This window comes from Cyprinodon variegatus, unplaced genomic scaffold (genome assembly GCF_000732505.1).
Source record: "Cyprinodon variegatus isolate N-32 unplaced genomic scaffold, C_variegatus-1.0 Scaffold178, whole genome shotgun sequence".
Classification (NCBI taxonomy): Eukaryota; Metazoa; Chordata; class Actinopteri; order Cyprinodontiformes; family Cyprinodontidae; genus Cyprinodon; species Cyprinodon variegatus.
Window position 1 is genome coordinate 167,854 of NW_015150631.1, and position 18,812 is coordinate 186,665.

Consider the following 18,812-nt stretch of genomic DNA (forward strand, 5'->3'; position numbering starts at 1 on the left):
TATATATATATATATATATATATATATATATATAAATGTTTTAATTCTGATCTTAATTATGTACTGGTACCTACCTGGATTATAACATAAAAATTAGTATATGTCATAAATGATAGTATTAAAAACAACAGCCCAGGCATAGATGTGATCCTTGCAAGTCAAATGTGGAAAATGATCCATTATGATAAATAATCAGATAATAAACCTGGCTTCACAGTCAAAGTGAAGGTAAATATTGTTTATGAAATAATCACCAGTTTTAATTAAAAGAGCAGATTGCATGTTAACAATTTGATGGCATGACAATAATGCACCTTGATTTTCTGTGCAAAAACAAATCGGTTACAGATAACTTCTAAAAATGTCTTGATATATGCAAAAATAATCAAACAAACAAAATGTTATTGCACTAACAATGCATAGGTTTAGGTATTTCTTTAATAAGTATTACAGTATGGTTCAGCCCAGGGTAGTAGCTCATTGGGGGTTTACAAGCATTAAAAATGAAAGCAAGTGTATATTTCTTTATTTACATAAAGAAATAGATCCAATTCTTTATGTGCTAGTGTCGTCGCATTAAGCTGGAATTATTTAAGAGGACAACATCTATAATTATCTTTAGTCATCTCTCAGATTGTCATAGATTCCTTGAGTCTTTATATATAACCAATTAAATAAGAGTTATATGTAAGTTAGGACTTTAATTTCTCACTGAGTTTTCTATTTCTAGGTTTGTTTCCGAACTTGGAAAATATTATTCTGTTGAGACATTTTATCAACAATTTATCTCTTGCTCTTAATCTAAACTTTTTAAAGTTTCGGTACCAAAGATTTCAATCTTAGCTTTATTCCTTCCAGAAACCCTTTGTGACTCTGAGGATCAATTGGAAATCATCACTCCTCCACCAACGTGCCTCAGAGTTGTGCTGATGTTCTTGATTTGGTTTTTATAGAAGGAAAATGTCATGCCCTGTGTTCACAGACAAAGCTTCCTGATTCTCAGAAAACAGTTTTCAGAAGTTTGTTGACACCTCTTTGTATACAACACATAGCTGGCCATGATGGTATGAGCTGTCATCCTAAAAACAACTAATATTGATGGTGAGCATTATGAATTTGCATGGAAAATAGTCATACACATAGTTGTGGAGGAAGCATTTTAGAAGGTGTTTAGTTGGCAGTTAAGAAATGTTGTCTGTAAACTGCTTTTCAGACTGAGCTCATCTAGAAAAGAACATTGTGGGTATTAAAACATGTTCCAGTTTTACCACTGAATGATAGAGGGTTGGACTGGCTATGATAAAACCTATTATACACTTTTATCCTCTTGTATATCTTTATTTTCACATCTCAGCTCCATCCTTGCTTTATAGTCCTTTTTCAGTCTGAAATGCAATTATTCTCAGTTCTTCTCCACGAACCACCCACCACCTCTCCGGAGTTATGAAGCAGCCCAGCGTCAGCCCTGCTCATCCTTGGGTAAACGCCAATATGTCTCTGGCTAACCCAAGAGTGCGTGTGCAGAGCATAGAGATAAAAGTTTTTTTTTCCGCACTTCTGAGTCATAAGCAGACAGGAAGAGAGAGCCAAGCAAAGCAGTAGGAGGAGGAAAAAAAGTGATCGAACAGCATGCTAGTGGAAAAGGAAGATAAAAACAATACATAAATAGAACCACATTTTTTATTCATACAATATGGAGGACAACCTTCCTGCTTCTCTGTGTTGTTGTTATTGTGACTGAGCCATGTCTTCTCTGTGTTTACGTGCATCACTATCAGTGGACTAATGAAGGGAGAATTATGCCTATGACTCACTCACTCACTCCTCCCGGAGGAACGGATGGAGGGATGGAACGGCAGAGAAGGATGGGAAGGACTGCTTGACTGTGTGCACTATAGACTGGCTTTTTATTTCAAATGAAAGACAGAGCCAAAACATTTTTTATTTCAAATTCATTTTAGACTAATTGAAAACCAGAGGGCATTTTAAATCAAATACTGTATAATATATTGTAATAAAATAACATTTATAATATTCAGTAATTCATTTAAAAGGGGGATGCTCATAGATTATAGTCTCTTTACACGGCGGGAAATGCTTGTGCATAGTGCAAGTTTTTCTCTCTGGCAGCAGAAGCAGCAGTGAGAGGTCTCAAGAGACATCCAGCCTCTGCGATAAAAACACAGCTTCAGCTGTCAAAACTCCATTCCAGGGTGCCCTGCATAAAATAGCTGTTTGCCCTAATAAGGAAATTATCATCTTGTGTAACCTATTCACACTGCTCCACAGATTTATAGAAATCAGAAATAGAAATAATTTTCCAGGGCAGGAAAAAAGATTCAAGCAGGGGGTTGGTGGTTCAAGTATTTTGGGGTCCTGTTCATGAGTGAGGGGAGAATGGAGCAGGGGAGCAATAGATGGATCAGTTCGGCTGCTGCCATAATGCAAAAGCTGCACCGGTCTGTAGTGGTGAAGAGAGAGCTAAGCAAAAAGGCAAAACTCTCAGTTGGTTTACGTTCTTACCCTGACCTATGGTCCTGAAATTCGGATCACGACAAAAAGAATGAGATCCCAGATACTGAAATGAGCTCCATCCAGTGTGGCTGGGCACTCCCTTAGAGATAGGATGAGGAGCTCAGTCATTCAGGAGGGGCTTGGAGTAGAGCCACTGCTTCTCCACATCGAAAGGAGTCAGGAGTCATCTTTTTCAGATGCTTCCTGGTCACCAAACCTTGGGAGGTGTTCCTGGCACGTCTCACTGGGAGGAGGCCGAGAAGACGACCCAGAACTTGTCGGAGGGACTGTCTCTCGGCTGGCCTGGGAGCTCCTCGGGCTTCCCTCAGCAGAGCAAGAGGAGGTGTCTACAGAGAGGGACCGGGTCCCAGATAAAGCATATGACAGTGAATACAAATAAGAGGCACCAAAGTACACTGCAGAACTGTTACTCTTATAACTAAGTGAGTGTTATTTAGCAGCAGATTGTCTTGAAGTGAATGAGACAACATTGGAGGAGTCTTGGTTGGGCCAAGAAGGAACCCTGCCAGGATGTTGCTTACTTATTTATTGTCCTGTGTTTTACTTGGTAACGAGGGTCCTGATGTCTGAGGAAGAGTGGAGGCACGGAATCCAATGTTCTTTAGGTCAAGTGTGAAATTTTCATAGTGATGAGTTAAAAAGATGCTTTTTGCATTGTTCAACAGGTCCATACTGTCAAAGTAAATTCAGTGGCAATGCTGTTAGTATGCTTGTGCAGCCAGCAAACTTAGTTTACCTGAACCCCATAAATAATCTGGAAAATTGTGAAGAGAAAAGTAAATACCAGGTGGTCATTAAGATGCAATTAGTTTATAATCTAATAAACGACAAGTAATTTATTAAATATCTTATCAGGTCTCAGGAAACTGGACAATCTGGGTACCTTAGCTGATCCATAGATAATAAAATAACAATAAGATAAATATGCTAGAGATAAGTCTGTTTTATCACACAATTCTAACAGATACAAATTTCTTTAGCAAGTGAAGTGGCAGCACAGGTCTGACATTATATATATAAATAACATGTCAATTAAGGAGATCTTTTGTTTACTAGGTCTAAGTGAAGGTTTGACTCCTGAAACTGCTTTCTCAATGTGTTGGGAAGCTGACAGCCAACCAGGTTCACACAGACAGCGGCACTTGGCCTATGTTGCCATAGAAACTATGGTTTCAGGGTGAATCCGATCAAGCCGTTTATCCCTCAGATGTTCAACACACCCTTAAAAAAGAGAACACAACAACAACAGACAGATCAACAATACAAACTTGTTTATTTCCATTACATAACTGCCAAGTCCAGATCACAAATAAATAAGAAAGGATACACTTGCAGTAGCTCAGCTTCATCACACAAAAACAAACAGAAAAAAGGAGGAAAAAAAAAAAAGGACCCTCAAAACTGGTCAATAACAAAGATCATTAAATACATTAAGAGGAGCCTTTACATGTGTACAGTTATTGGAAGTATTTAATGCAGTTTGGATATCGAAGTTCCCCCCGTCCCTCCGAACCTTTTCAACAAAGCAAGTAAAAAAAAAAATAAACATTTGTGTTTTGGGGCGCCTGCTCCCCCTGCCTTGTTGGTGATGGTATGTTTAGAGTGTGTGGTATCAACAATAATCAGGGAGTGCTTCACATTCGACAGAAACGCTGAAGAAATCGCATGTTTTCAGACAGAAGGCAACAAGCCGCCTCTTTCCAGGCAGACAGCAGATTAAGGGACTGACTTTTCAATGAAATGTCAGGGGGAAATAAATTTGTTTTTAAAAAGAAAGAAAGTAGGCGAGAGGTCCTGCTTGGTTAGAACAACACGATCATACCTCTACAAGCTATAAGAGGTGGAGTTAACCTACCTGACTGTACCTTTAGAGATGCAGTAAGCATTAAGTACCAGAAAGCCAAGCTTGCATTAAGAGAATCTGTCCTCTTTACATTATAGCACTGACCAAACATTCTCATCTTCAGTAATAAACAAAAACTTAAAGAAAAGAGTCCAATCTTCTTTAAACTCTACTGTATTCAAGCTGTATTTTACATGAAGTCAACTAAAATGGCAGGTTACAGGATCCTTTTTATGTACATTACACATAGTTATACTAACAGGCCAGTCTAGTTATACAGAAATCTTAGTTTGAGTTTATCCTATGTACTCTAGCCTTTAGTCTGTTCATAAAGCATTTCTTCTTCAGTGGCTTGAATGGAGTGCTATGTTTTTCTCATTCAGGTACTTTGCATCTTCCATCATGCAGTTTAAATGAACATTTTCAGTATAGGCTATATCACAACTCTCCTATCAGTGTCTCTCTATCGTCCCCTTAAGCTGACTTCTCCTTAAAAGAGCTTTAGTGACGAATAAACCACAAAAAAAAAGCTTTTGGCTGTGCCTTGCCTCCTTCTTACACTTTAAAACTATGTATAAATATTGCACATTCATTTTTGTATTTCGTATATTTAAAAACAAAAATCATATTAGGTTGATCTATGGTTAATAAGATTAAAATACAACTGTGCCAAAAGGTTACTCGTAACTCTACTATAAATCATTGTACAGTAAGCAAAATTCCCTTGAAGGTTATCCATATGATGCATTAATTGTTCACTGGAGTGACACAGGGCAGAAGTGGCAGGTCATTGAGAAGCATATCCCAATGCATGCAAAGTCTCAAAGGATAGAAATGCTGCATTTGCAGGGAGCAGGGGCAAGGGAGTCAAGTAAGTAAACATGTACTCCAATCAGCAAACTTTGGGATGCAGACAGATAAATAGAGGGGATAATGACCGTAAAAAAGAAAACATACAATGAGCATCAACAGATAGAAAACACAACTTAAGGATAGAAAACAAAATGGTTAAAAACCATCCGATTAATACAAGTAACAAGAACAAAACAGATTTTTCAATGTCTTAATGTTAAATCTCTCATGGCTTTGCAACACTTATTCATCTCACACATGGATCCTGATGCTGTCAAACTAAACATTAACGAAACATTGCAACACATGTAAGAAAAATCATATATTAAAGACAATAAAAATCCCTGCAAATATTCCAACCTTAACGTCACTCAGAGTCTATGTAGGAACGCACATCCCTGCCATATAACTGCGCTGCAAGTTAGCAAACCGAGCTGCAGAGGTGGAATGTTCCAGACAGTGTGGAGAGGAGAAGAGAAGCAACACAGACAGATGTACAAAAGTCTAGCATGACATTCTTTTCACTTTGAGCCATGCAACGGTCCGACTTCCTGTGGTAGTCATAGCGACTCGGTAGGGTCTGAGCTTTGGTGGAACCTCTCTAAGGTCCCTTTCAGCCTTTTGTCTCAACTGATAAATGAGGACCTGATTCCAGGCTTTCCTGTCTCTTTTGATCAAAGCTGGTTACAGTGAAGCTGAGGAGGCAAACAAGTCTGTATGTTTGTAGTTAGGTGTGTGTGTGTATGTCATCCATGTATTTCCGCATGAGACAGTTCCCAAGGGGGCTTTTTAAGCGCTATGTGAGTGTTTAGTGTGTAATGCATCTCTGTTATTTCCCGCCATACATCCTCTCAATGTCTTCTTGGTAGTGTTTCTTTAGCTCTTTGCGTTTCAATTTGAACGCATCGGTAACTAGGCCCGTCTCCGGTGTCCACGGCTCAGCGCTCAGCCGGATTTTTTTGGGAATCTCAAACCTCTCCAGTTTGCCTAAGTGAAAGAGAGCAGAATGACAAATCAGCCTCACAGATACGGTACGGGACTAAATATTTCAAGCAAAAACACAATATACAAAAGTAGCAGCTTGACAGGGACGGATATTTATTTATCATGGATTCTACAAATTTTTTAAGTCAAGCAACTGAGTCTTCAAGAATTTCAACAATATGTGATGAAAGGAAGAACGCTAACAAAGCATGTTGAACAAATGGATAGTTTCAGACAGCTTCATGGATGGATGGACGGATTTACAAACAGGAATTGTTGGATCCATGGATGGAAAAGTTCTACCTGAGATGGCAGCCTCATTAATGATACGGAGCACCTCCCGCTCCATCCGAGGGTTGTTGCAGAGCTCCTCCCACGTGCCTTTTATTTGAACCTGTTCTGCCAATCCCATTAACTGTTTGTGATTTGGAACCACAAAGCTGATCACATACGACTCTTCACTAAAAGAACAGGAAAAAAAAACTGTTTTTGTTTTTTTGGTACAATTATTGGCAGAGAGCAAGGTCAATAAGCAAGAGGAAACTGGATAATACCTGTTGGCGTAGGCACAGATATTATCTATAAGGGGGCAGTTCTTCAAAACAGCCTCAACTTTTCCCAGAGAGACATATTCACCTGCCTGGAGTTTCACCAAGTCTTTTTTACGGTCTGCAAAAAATTAAAAGAAAATGGTTTGATGGGAGATGGAACTTTAAAACTGTTTGAAAAAGCAGAGCATGTTTGCAGGTCTACCAATGATCTTCAGGCAGCCGTCTGGATGAAATTCTCCTATGTCTCCTGTGCAGAACCATCGCTGTCCCTTCGAATCCACAAAAAAGTCCTCGTGGTTCTTGCCCTCATTTTTGTAGTATCCCATTGTCACATTGGGCCCACCAATTAAAATCTCCCCCCTTGGGTTGGGCTTGTCAGTGCTGTGGTAACCGCCTGAAGAAACACACACCTTGTTAGTAATATTTTACCACATGTCTGGTCACTAACCAGGTCACTAACCTTCTTCCCAGTCCTTTAAGGTGATCTCTGAGCAAACCAGTGGCGCACCAACCCGTCCTGTACTGTAATCCCAGGCTAGAAAATAAATTAAAAGCACCTCTATTTTAATCTGAAATTCACAAGACACAAGTGGTGCTTATTGATCAAAATCAATCTTCTCCTACCCCCACTGATGGTGCCAGCTCCACAGGTCTCCGTCAGGCCGTAGCCCTGTCCCACAGGGCAGCACATACAGACATTCATGAAGCGCTGCGTTGCAGCTGACAGCGGGGCTCCTCCAGAGAGCAGGACCCGAGTGTTACCTCCCAACAGAGACCGAACTCTGTGGAAAACGAATCTAAAGGGGAGCAGAGAAAGAGAGAAAACCGATGTGTACAAGAGCAAAGAGTTATTGGGACAATATTTCTGGAATCCCTGAAATATTATAATGCCTTGAACTATTCAATAAAAACAAAAAAAGTCAATTAAATCTATTTGGAATTGTAGGTGATAACAAAAAGTAGCAGTTTTCTAAGTAATAAAAAAAAAGAAGAAAATCTGAAAAGTGAGGCACAAATTTGTGTTCCTCCGTCGAAGTCGGTACGTTGTTGAACCAGGCACCACTTCATTTAAAAATGCAAATCTCTATTTCTTGTCATTCCTGACAAAACATAAGTCAGATTGTAAGAAAAGGCTGTAAACAGTGAAGTTGAACATGTGACTGAAGAATCTGCAGCTGTAGCTCTTTAATAGCTTTACATAAACGTCTTCATTACCCGTAAAACATTTGCTGAAACATTAAAGAACGTACACCACTGGAAAGCTGATGATTTAATTATCTAACATTCACTGCAGACTGAACAGCTTAATGCTATAATAATATTGTGTACACTGATATAGCCAACTGGATACATTTGCCGTATGTTGTGCAGCCCTAGCTCTGCTACAGTCTGTTGTTAATAATTGTTCTGTTTTCTTATTACCTTCCTTCATCTTTGGGTGATGTGGTCATGATACCATTAGCTCTCATTTAATAATAAAATGCAGACACAGGCATCCACTGTCACTTTCTCTTGTTTTGTTTTATTCAATAAAGCTTTATTGAAAACATCTAGCAAGAGTTTCATCCATTATTACGTCCATAAATAGTCGCTTTTTGAAAAACATGTTACGTATTCCTTCCTTTTCATAATCACACACCAGTTTGTGATGATCTATCATATTAAATACCAATAAAATAAATAGTAATTTGTGGTTGCAGATTAATAAAATGTGTTCCAAGATAATAATTGTTAAAAATTAAGTTTAAACCAAGTCCCACACTAGACAATAGGTCTTACTACGGCTTCATTTTACCAAGGATTAGTGAGGGGAGATTTTTTTTTTTAAAGTTATGATTAGCTATTAGGAACTAAAGGTTACTGCTTGCGTAACTTTGAAAAAAGAATGAAATGTCGGCTCAGTAAGCGTCTCGTGTGTCTTTGGGTGGGTGTAATGCGGATTACCTGTCACAGAGAGGAGTGCTGTAGCCTTTGGATATCTGCTCTATTTTGTAGTTATAAGCCAACACAAAGAGCGTCTTCTGAAATTTGCTCATCTCGTCTACTTTCGTCATGACATTTTTGTAAATTCTATCCATGATCTCCTGCACATAATGAGAGAAGACGACAGCTCAGTTGTGACTGAACACCCAGTGTTTAATCTGTTTATAGAAGCTTTACAACAGACTATGGGACTTACTGGTACAGAGGCCATGAGAGTGGGTTTAAGCACACTGGTATCCCCTTTACTGCCCTTCTTGATCTTGGAGGACTGAGAAAATGAAACAACTCTTTATTGAACAGATCACAGTCTGTCACCTATCACGGTCCCAGAGATAGTAGAGCATTAAATCAAATGAATCCTACAGTGTTCTTGCATGTGGGAACTCATTTTCTCGTGTCACAGCAGTAGAGACAGGATGACATAAAAATCTGTTTGTCCGCTCATACACTGACCTGGTCTGCCAGAGTCTGAGGAGAGGAATATCCAATGCGACAGCCATGGGAGATACAAACCAGCTCTGCACTGAGCTCTAACACATGAGCCAATGGTAGGTAGCCAATGTAGGTGTCTGTCTCACTGCCAGAATAAAAAAAACAAAACAAATTACCTACCTACTGGAAAAAAATCGAACTCTAGATATGTGATTTTTTTCTTAAAATAAGTGCATTTCTTCTTGGATTAAGAAGGTAAAAGAAAAATTTTGCCAATGGAACAAGACAATTTACACTTAAAATAAAAAACCGCAACTGCATTGTCTATTTCAAGTGCATATTATCTTATTTTAAGAGTAAAAACACTCATTCCATTGGCTAACTATCTCATTTACCCACTCTAATAAAGGGTATATAGACTTAATTTAAGATATTTTTTACTTATTTCTAGATCGTTTTCCAGCGTACATATCCAGAAGAATGGAGTACTACAAATAGCTACAACATGTTACAAAAAATGCGTTGAAAATTATTGTAATGAACAGAAGGACAGATTTTGAATGTGACAATCAGAGAGGAAGTGTCAAAGACTAAGTAGTGAAACTGAGAACTGCTTACTTGAGGTTGGGGATCCGCTCGGCCATGCCTGCAATGCCAGCTATGAGGTTGCCATGGGAGATCATCACACCCTTGGGGATGCCTGTGGAGCCGCTGGTGTACATGATGACAGCGATGTCCGAGGGCTCCGGCTGTCTGCGGTCCACTAAAAGCGCACAACAGAGCAGGATGGCGGAAGGGGAAATACACCACAAATCAACAGTTTTACAAATGAAATCTAAATATGAAGAATCATATGCAGTGTTTTTTTTTTTTGGTTTTTTTTGTGTGTTTGTTTTAAATCAAAATGTTTTGATATTCCTTGAATGTGTAAAGCGAAAACATGATATTTGTTACCAGTTCAAATAATGGACAAGAATAGAAACCTACTGATTTCTGTTCAATTTCCCAAAACCTGGGAAAAAAAAGTGGATAGCCTCAATTGTTTAAATGTGCTACTGTCATCAAAGGCAATGTTTGGTAAGAGGTGATTTAATGACTCCTCCATGCACTGCACATCATTCTAATTATACATCAGCAAGCTGGCCTTGTATTAAGCCTACATCTCTCTATCCTAAATTAAAAACCGTTTTAATCAGCGCGCATGATCACTCACGGTTTACAGGTTTGGATCCCAGCTCCTTCACAGCCTCCATGCTGTAGACAGTGATCCCTCTGGGCATATCTGACCAACTTGTGGGTTTAACGTCCACAACGATGATATACTGCAGCCGGGGCACATCACACAGAATGGCCTGGGAAGAGAAGTTTCATTAAGATGAAATTTGGTTACATTGTTTGATAATATATAAGGGGGAAAATGTACCTTAAGGCGGCTCTGAAGTAGGTCCTTGCTTGTGATGATGTGGGTGACCTCTGTCTCATTCAGGCCATGAGCTATGGCTTTGGGCCCCAGTGTGGCATACAGTGTCACAACTGTGAAATTCATTGACATTCAGTCTGGTTAGTTTTACTGTTGCCTCACTAAACATCGTCGTCTCTCTCTGAGTCACTTACGTTGGAAATTGTGCATGAAGCAGGCCTGCGCCGCTATGACCCACTCAGCTCTAGTCTCACAGAAAATGGCGATGTTATGGTGAGGCTTCTGATTAAGAGCTGCCAGACCACTACCAAAGCACTTCGCTGCATGGTAGGCTTCCTCATACGTCAGCCAGTTATAGTTCCCGAGAATGACCTGCAGAAAACATGCAAATTAGACGCAGCAATAATAATCACACGGAAAACAGACAGTCGCTGCAGAATGTTTATGCCATCTGTTTGAAGCTTTATAGCAATTATTTATGAGAAGAAACAATAACAACATCAGCTGGTGTTTAAAGTTTTTATATAGATGTAGAATTTAAGGATTTTAAAGAAGAAAATCCATCCTGGAAAAATGCCATGTTAATAATAAGCTGATAGGGCAGACATTGTTACTCATGTTGTAATTTAGTGCCATCTACAGGGCATTCCTGGTTAATTACTAGTTTACTCACCATAACTTAAACATCAGTACCACTTTATTGACTGTTTTTGCATTACTCACATTTCTGTCCTCATAGTTCTGTTGTTTTATATTTTTACCCCATATTTTATTTGATCATTTTATTATTTTTTTTATATTATTTTATTTTATACCCCCCAAAAATACACAAAACAAAATGAAGAAACAAAAAAACCATAAAAACAATACACATCATGACTGGTGCTGTTAAGTAAAAGCCTTTCACACACATAAATGTGTGTCTACAACAATGTTCCATTAGGGTCCGTTTTGCTTTCTACTCTTTAAGTTTTTTTTGTTTTTTTTTTCCATTTAGCTCTAAAAAGTGAAAAAGTCAAAATTGTGTCCAAGTCGAAACACCCATTGCTTCGTATATTGATGATTTTTATGAAGAGATTCATCTCCCAAAAGCATTTCTTGCTTACAAGTGTCTGTATAACATGCCTATTTTGAAACCGGGATGAAGGACAATCTCCTAACAGACTCATCAGTGGATCTTCTGACACCTGTTGGCCAGTAGCTATATTGATGTGAGCACAAACCTTCCAGAATGTTTGAATGGCCCCACACTCCCGTAAACAATAAAACCTAGAGCCAATAGGAGCTTTGCGGTTTACACAATTTGCTGATATTCCTGACTTGAATTTACTATAGATGCAAGGAGATATAGAGACATAATGCAAAATACGATCTTGCATTTATTTAAATTTGTTACAGATATCTTCCGTATTTGATCATCCATCTCAGATTAGAGGATTTCCTGAGATGTCCTCAACCATTTCTATTGTTTATTTAAACAAATAACTAAATCAAAATAATGTTATCATTTCTATTTTAATTGTTTTTATGTTTGGTATTTAATTCAAACACATCAATATACAAATATACACATGAACTTCACACAGGTACCGTGGGCGTGTATTTATTACATGGTGGGGACAATTTTCCATAAATCTAATGTCTGGTCCCCATGGTAACTAATGCTGTTTTAGGCTGAGCTGTTATGGAGTAATGTGTGAATTGAGGGGTTAGCTATAAACCCGTAATGGGCAGGGTAAGGGTCACAGTTAGGCTTTAGAAATGGGTTAGAAATTAATGGAAGTCAATTGAAAGTCCCCACGAGAATGGTGAACCAGACGTGTGTGTGAACATACCCTTCACACTGCAAAGAACAAATGAAAGCATTTTTGGGAAAGGTTTAGTATATATAACTTCCTTAAAAAAAAAAAAAAAATGCATCTGTGAATAATTGTCTTTGACCCCATCAATTATATCTAACCACAGCAGCCATGGTTAAAGCAGCAGGTCAGAAGAGTCTCACCTTTTTAAACACTTTGCCATTCGGCTGCGGTTCGTCCTCCTCACTCAGCACCTCCCTAGTACCCAGACAGTCCCTGTTTGGGAACCTCCTCGCTGCATACTCGAACATTTTGTCCAGTGTGTCGACTCCCGGCTGCACCAGTGCTACCAGCTTCTCCTGGCTGTTGATGGCCCTGTAAGGTCCTGCTGGGTGCCCGCTGATGGAGCGGGCCTTTATTCGCCGGGCTCGCTCCAAATTAGTTCCGGCTCCAGAGAAGAAGTACCAGGGTAGGAAGGTTATGACCGAATAGACCCAGACGACAGAGCGGAAAACCTGCAGGAGCAGAGGGTTGATATCCTCCTTCAACTTCATCTTGGGGATGAAGTCAGTGCTGGACACTAGTCCAACCCTTCTGACCAATGGCGAACTGAGCTGGTCGGTATGGAGGATCCAGAAGGTTGGTGTTTCATGCAGTACGACAGCCTGCCAAGTAAAGAATACATACAAAATGTAATATTGATTGTAAAATTTTTGTTTTATTGATTAAAATCAATCTATGTAGGAAAGCAATAGACATAAGTATTTGTATCTCAGTTAGTAAGTTCTTGTTTGAATGAACACCCAGATTTTCCTATTCATAGGCAGCATCTTGGTCACAGCTTTTTATTCCAGTCAAATGTCTGGCAGTCCTTCATTCGACAGCCGAAGTATGCAGCTGCAACTCCCACAATCAATATTTAAAAATGGCACCAAGGAGTATTTCAATTAACAATTACATTTTTCAAAAATAAACACTCAAGGTTAACTACAATAAGTCAAGATCTTAGAGATACTTTCCTTTCATATACTCTAGAATATGAAACATGCAGTGACTCCCTCCATCACAGCCTATCTGAATGTAGTAAATAACACATACTATGCTTGTTAATACACTAGGTTTTTCAGCTAAACTTAAAAAACAGACTGTCTTCCTTTGAGCTAAGCTATCTCTAGCGTATGCTTAAGGGGCCTGATGGCGGTAGAAAAGGCAGCAGTGACTCATTCTGTAACATGCAGGGAGAGGAACCAAGGTCAGGACAGAGGGTCTGCTCATGTGACAGTGCAGTGAAGAAATACCACAGGCTAAAGAGATGAGCCGCTGTTGACCACAGGCTCTGAAATTAATTTAGGAACAATAAAACCAAACTGGTTACTAAACAGCAGTGACCTCACCTGCACATGAACATCACAGCTGGTGCAAAATTTAACATTGAAGAAGCCAAACTTTTTGTCTCATCAGAAGAGATGATTGTCAAAATGGTGAGTTAAATATTAAAAAATGTATTTGTATATGATTTCTATCAATTTCTTTCTTGTTGTTCTTTAAATTACATAAAACTGTTCTTTTTGTCATACCATTTATCCATATCTATATTGTGTTCACAGAATAGTTTTGCTTTAGTGCACATTAAAACGTATATGTGTATGTCTTTTAAAGTCCAGCCCACAACGGCAGCTGAATTTCTTATTTTCACACAAGCAGACATTGCCTTACGAGATAAACACGTTTCACTAGTTCCCCAAGATCCTAAATGGTGCCACTAACTGACTAATTTTAACTGATTGGGAAAATCTAACAGTGTGCAGCTGCATGCACAGCCCAGGCCATAAAATATCCCACGTTGAGCAATACAGGTTCAGCCCGTTGCATGTTGACTTAGGGTTAGAAAAAAAAAAAAGTTGCCCCACCCTTTTCCTTGTTACCTTTATATCAACAAGGTGAAAAACGTTTTCTCACATAAAAGCAGTTACTTTAAGAAAGACGGTTAGAGTGACTCACCAGGTATTCTGCTTTAGATACATTCATTCCACAAGTCTACCTAGTGTAAGCCAAAGTCACACCCAACAACATATGAATGAAGTTTTGCAATAAAAGTGAATATGCAGCACCAATCAATTTAGTACAGAGAGAAAGCATGTATCAAACACATGGATTCCTCTTAGATAATGAGAGAATAGAAAACGCAAGGTTAGTAATAAATGTCAGGATGAAAATATTGATCGCAACAAACAATTTTCTAACTCTTCTCTACCTTTTCCATTATCAAAATGACCCCATTCTTCCTGAGCTTTAGCATCTCGATTTTAAGCAAAACCGTAATCAAATAGCTAGGCCTGAAACAATTAACCAATTGTTGAAATAATGATCAACTAATCTAGTATTCAATTGTTAACTGGATATATAAACATTTAAGATAAAAAAAAGCTTTTTTGTCAGTCAAAAAGCTCTATCCAGATCTATTTTCAAGAGGAAAAGTTTTGGTTTCCCCTGGTTTATCTGATCATAAATGGAATAATCAAAAAATAATCTACAAATTAATCGATTTGCAGAATAATTCGATAGTTGCAGCCCTATTCTAAGCAGAGCTTTGCAACTGCAACATTGTAGATAGTGAGATTTTAAGGACACCTGTGCTTTAGACTATTGTCCTGCTATGATTTATTTACGGTATGCATCTTCTTGATAGTTCAAGTTACCCAATCCCGATAAACATTTTATCAGTGAATTCATGTATTTATCTTACATTTCAACTGATTTTCAAAGGCTTTTATAAGTGTAATACATAAAAAGGTGTCAATAAATTAGGGCATATTTAAAAATAGAAAAAAGGGTAGGTCCACATGAACAAATAGAGACGCAGCAATGAATCAGACAGAGATCCGAATTGTCCAGCTCTTCTAAATCAGAATCCCCTCTTGTTCAGATCTTAAGACTTTATGTAAATAAATCAGCTATATACTATGTACATAAGAAATGAATGCATAAAAGTGAATAATAGTGCCTTTTCTCAATTTTCTGTGAGATTAAAAGCTATAACATTTATCACAATATTTGCTTCTCTTTCAGGAGTTTATGCACCTAAGAGAAAAAAGACCCCTGAATCAGCAAGTCGCATCTATAAGTTGACTATAAACCTGCATCGGGCCAAAAAATGCCTGACAGTTGGATATTTAGCAAGTACACATATTTTTAAATAATATTAGTTAAATTGAGTCATCTCATCAAGTCATCATGTTAAGACTGGACTCAACTGATGAGATGAATGGAGTCTGGTGTGCCATTGCTTGGTTGGAAAGAAAACCAGCAGCCACATGGCCCTTTCTGGAACCAGTTTGAGATCCCCACTTTACATTGTCATTTCAGCCCCATCAACAAAAAGAAAGATGGTCGTTATAAGCCTGACTAACACTTTGTGATAAAAGGACAATAATCTCTACTAAAACCTGTTACTTAGATAATATGAAACTGAATTCAATTCCCACATCATTATTGCTCGTGGAAATCTACATGGCCACTCACCAGATCAAATCATCAAATACAGTATTTGACGTTATAATATATATATATATATATATATATATATATATATATATATATATATATATATATATATATATATATATATATATATAGGTTTTTCCCTAGTGATATCACGGATGAGAGCATAAATATGATGAGAAAATGTTTATATTTTAAAGTTTCCAACATAATTCCTTATTTTAATGGCTTTCCTAATTAAAAAAACACGGCCTTTCATTAATTGCTGTGGTTATTAACGTGTATTATCTGTCATACTCTGTGTTGACACTGATTATATCTGAGTCATTATCTTTATAAACGTCGCTGTCTTCGATAAATACGTTTGCATCACAACATTTCGAAAACGACGTGATATCTTTCAATTCATACATGTTTAGTTTTACATAGCAGGTCTTTAAATGTCCTTATGGTTAGTAATAAATCAGCAAGATTAGCAGTTAGCAGAACGCGAGATAAGCTACTATTTAGCTTCTGTGCTACACGTTGGAGCGGCTGCAGTGACCGCTGCTGGTGAACAGACACCGGTTTGCCCATACATACATGAATTTTAGATTTGAAAATAGCCAAACATTAGGTCGTAAACCAATTTTAACGTATAATACATGATGGGTCCTAAGCTCGTGATTAGCAAGGGAAGCATCAATCGTCTTCCCTTCACCGTACATCTGCAGAGCGCTCATAGTGAAACATCCTCACCTCTTTTCTTAACCGCTATGCCAGAGCCGCTGCGGGACCTTCTCTGTTATATTTATCCTCGTAACGAGAGCTCCAAAAAAGAATATGTACATTAACTATTTACACTGGGTTTTTTTGGGCAATAAATAACAACAGCAAGTGTGTCTTGCAATCCTTATTAAAAAGGGAAATCTGTGAATTACCGGGCCACAGCGATCAGCCCGGAAGCTCTGACATCTACGTCACAGTGTTTCTTGAATGGTGATTGGCGCATTGGAGGTGGCGCGTGCTTGGGGTAGTGGCAACGTAACAGGGGTTACTCGCGGTCATTAGTTTGCAATTCCCTGGGAGCTGGGATTCACCGTTCTTTTCCAGAATTACAAATATTTTGATTGGTTTAACTCTCAAACAGTTTTTTTTTCTTTTCTTACAAAATCAGTTAGTAAGTCAAATCTGCAGAAGAGGATTAGGGCCACTAAAAAAAAAAAGAAAAAGTTAACAGATTTTTAAATTTTATTTCAGTTTGATATGGGAAAAAGTCTGAATTCTGAGAAAAAAGTCCAAATTCTGAGATTAAAGTCACAATTCTGACATTTTTCCCATATTAAACTGAAAAATTAAAAAATCTGTTAATTTATTTATTTATTTTTTCAGTGGCCCTAATCTACGGAGCCCCCTGGGTGTCAGGGGGCTCAGTAAAAAAAAACCTAAAAAAGCCAGTGGAAATCTAGAACCTTCAGAGTTTAATGCAAGTTCAAGCTCTAAAGCATGCTCATTAAAGCACTGCATTGCACTACAGGTAAGTCTATATGTTTATATATATATATATATATATATATATATATATATATATATATATATATATATATATATATATATATATTGACTAAACTTACCTTGTTTGTGCAACCCATGCATCGAATGCAAAGCAGGGCAGACAGTTTATTGATTCTAGTGCATGTATCAATAAACCGAGAGCACAGTTTCTCAATCCGCGGGCACGGGTTAATAAACAGAGAGCACTGTTTCTTAATCTGCGTGCACGGATTGGAAAACTGTGCGCTCAGTTTATCAATCCATGCCCACGGATTTCCACCGGCTTTTATATTTTTTTTTTACCCTGACACCCTGGGGGCTCCGTAAAATCATCTTCCTTACAAATCTAATCAACGCATGTGTATACAAATAAACATATCAATAAATCGGTGTGGTATCAGCACTAATCAATAAATGTTACAGTTAATCAATAAGTAAGATAAAGAAACAAGATAAAGCACAATTTCCCTAAAGATTAGGGCTGCATGGGGGCGCAGTTTGCAGCACTGTTACCTTGCTGAAAGAAGGTTCTGGGTTAGATTCCTGCATCGAGCTTGGATGTTTTATTCGTGCATGTGTGGGTTATCTCTGGTACTATGGTCCTTCCTTAACCAAGCTTAATTGCAGTATGAATTTTAGGGCAACGACTGAAACACAGTGATTCCTGTGCCACATTCAAATAAATCAACAGCAGTCTGGAAAGATGGAATGAAAATGAAAAATGTCCTAGGTTTAAACACAATATTCTATGTAATGTGCTGTACATCTATAATGCTTGATCAAATCTAAAGATCACAAAATACTGTACAGTTGCTTGGTCTAAAGTATTGCTGTGGAGTCAACGACAAGGTCCTCCAGGAGGAGGATGTCTTGCAAGTCAATGATTTGATGCAATCAGCTAGGCTTTCTTAGATGCAGAACTTTGTCCCAATCTCACTGTATGATATGATGGAATTGTCTCTGTTAAAGGTATAAAAGAGGATGTTCTTTTTCCAGGTGGATCATCAAAACAAGTGGTCCTCCTAATTGTCAATCATTCTGGTGAAACTTCTATGTAAGGCCATCCCACATGCTTATGCATATTTTCACTTAGAGTGGTGAGTCTGATATAGTGGAGAAATAGCAAATCTTGAACGTTCAGTTAATAAAACTATTACCTTTATCTAGGCCTTCAACTTGTATGTTAGATCCAGTTCTAACCAAGTTATTTAAGGAAGTATTCCCTCTGATTTCCCCCTCCATTTTAAAAAGGATTCAGTTATTGAAGAAATAGTTCCCAAACCAGTGTGTGACCACTTACACTATAATGAACTTTTTGAAGAGTTTTAATCTGGCTTTAGAGCTCATCAAAGCAGTGAAAAGAGCTCTGGTGAAAGTCA

At 38.1% G+C, this 18,812-nt stretch overlaps 1 protein-coding gene across 1 annotated transcript; it reads right to left on the reverse strand.

Annotated features, from left to right (window-relative positions):
• Nucleotides 1-3,801: 3,801 nt before the first annotated feature.
• Nucleotides 3,802-16,853, reverse strand: LOC107087285 (long-chain-fatty-acid--CoA ligase 3-like). The gene is made up of 15 exons (XM_015378787.1): nucleotides 16,639-16,853; nucleotides 12,603-13,064; nucleotides 10,795-10,972; nucleotides 10,604-10,713; nucleotides 10,394-10,532; nucleotides 9,799-9,943; nucleotides 9,202-9,325; nucleotides 8,945-9,016; nucleotides 8,710-8,849; nucleotides 7,390-7,562; nucleotides 7,226-7,300; nucleotides 6,968-7,159; nucleotides 6,769-6,883; nucleotides 6,518-6,675; nucleotides 3,802-6,217 (listed from the first exon to the last, which is right to left on the reverse strand). Exons 2-15 carry the CDS (start codon nucleotides 12,951-12,953, stop codon nucleotides 6,060-6,062), a joined length of 2,130 nt encoding a protein of 709 aa, XP_015234273.1. The 5' UTR covers nucleotides 12,954-13,064; nucleotides 16,639-16,853; the 3' UTR covers nucleotides 3,802-6,059.
• Between the last annotated feature and the right edge of the window lie 1,959 nt (nucleotides 16,854-18,812).

What these genes read in the sequence shown, in the direction of transcription:
- LOC107087285 (XM_015378787.1), bottom strand. Translation starts at nt 12,953, where the DNA reads ATGAAGTTGAAGGAGGATATCAACCCTCTGCTCCTGCAGGTTTTCCGC. An exon ending in AGCACTCCTCTCTGTGACAG is followed by an intron (nt 7,563 to 8,709) that starts GTAATCCGCATT and finishes GCTCCCCTTTAG; the next exon opens with ATTCGTTTTCCACAGAGTTC. An exon ending in AGCTGGCACCATCAGTGGGG is followed by an intron (nt 7,301 to 7,389) that starts GTAGGAGAAGAT and finishes TTTATTTTCTAG; the next exon opens with CCTGGGATTACAGTACAGGA.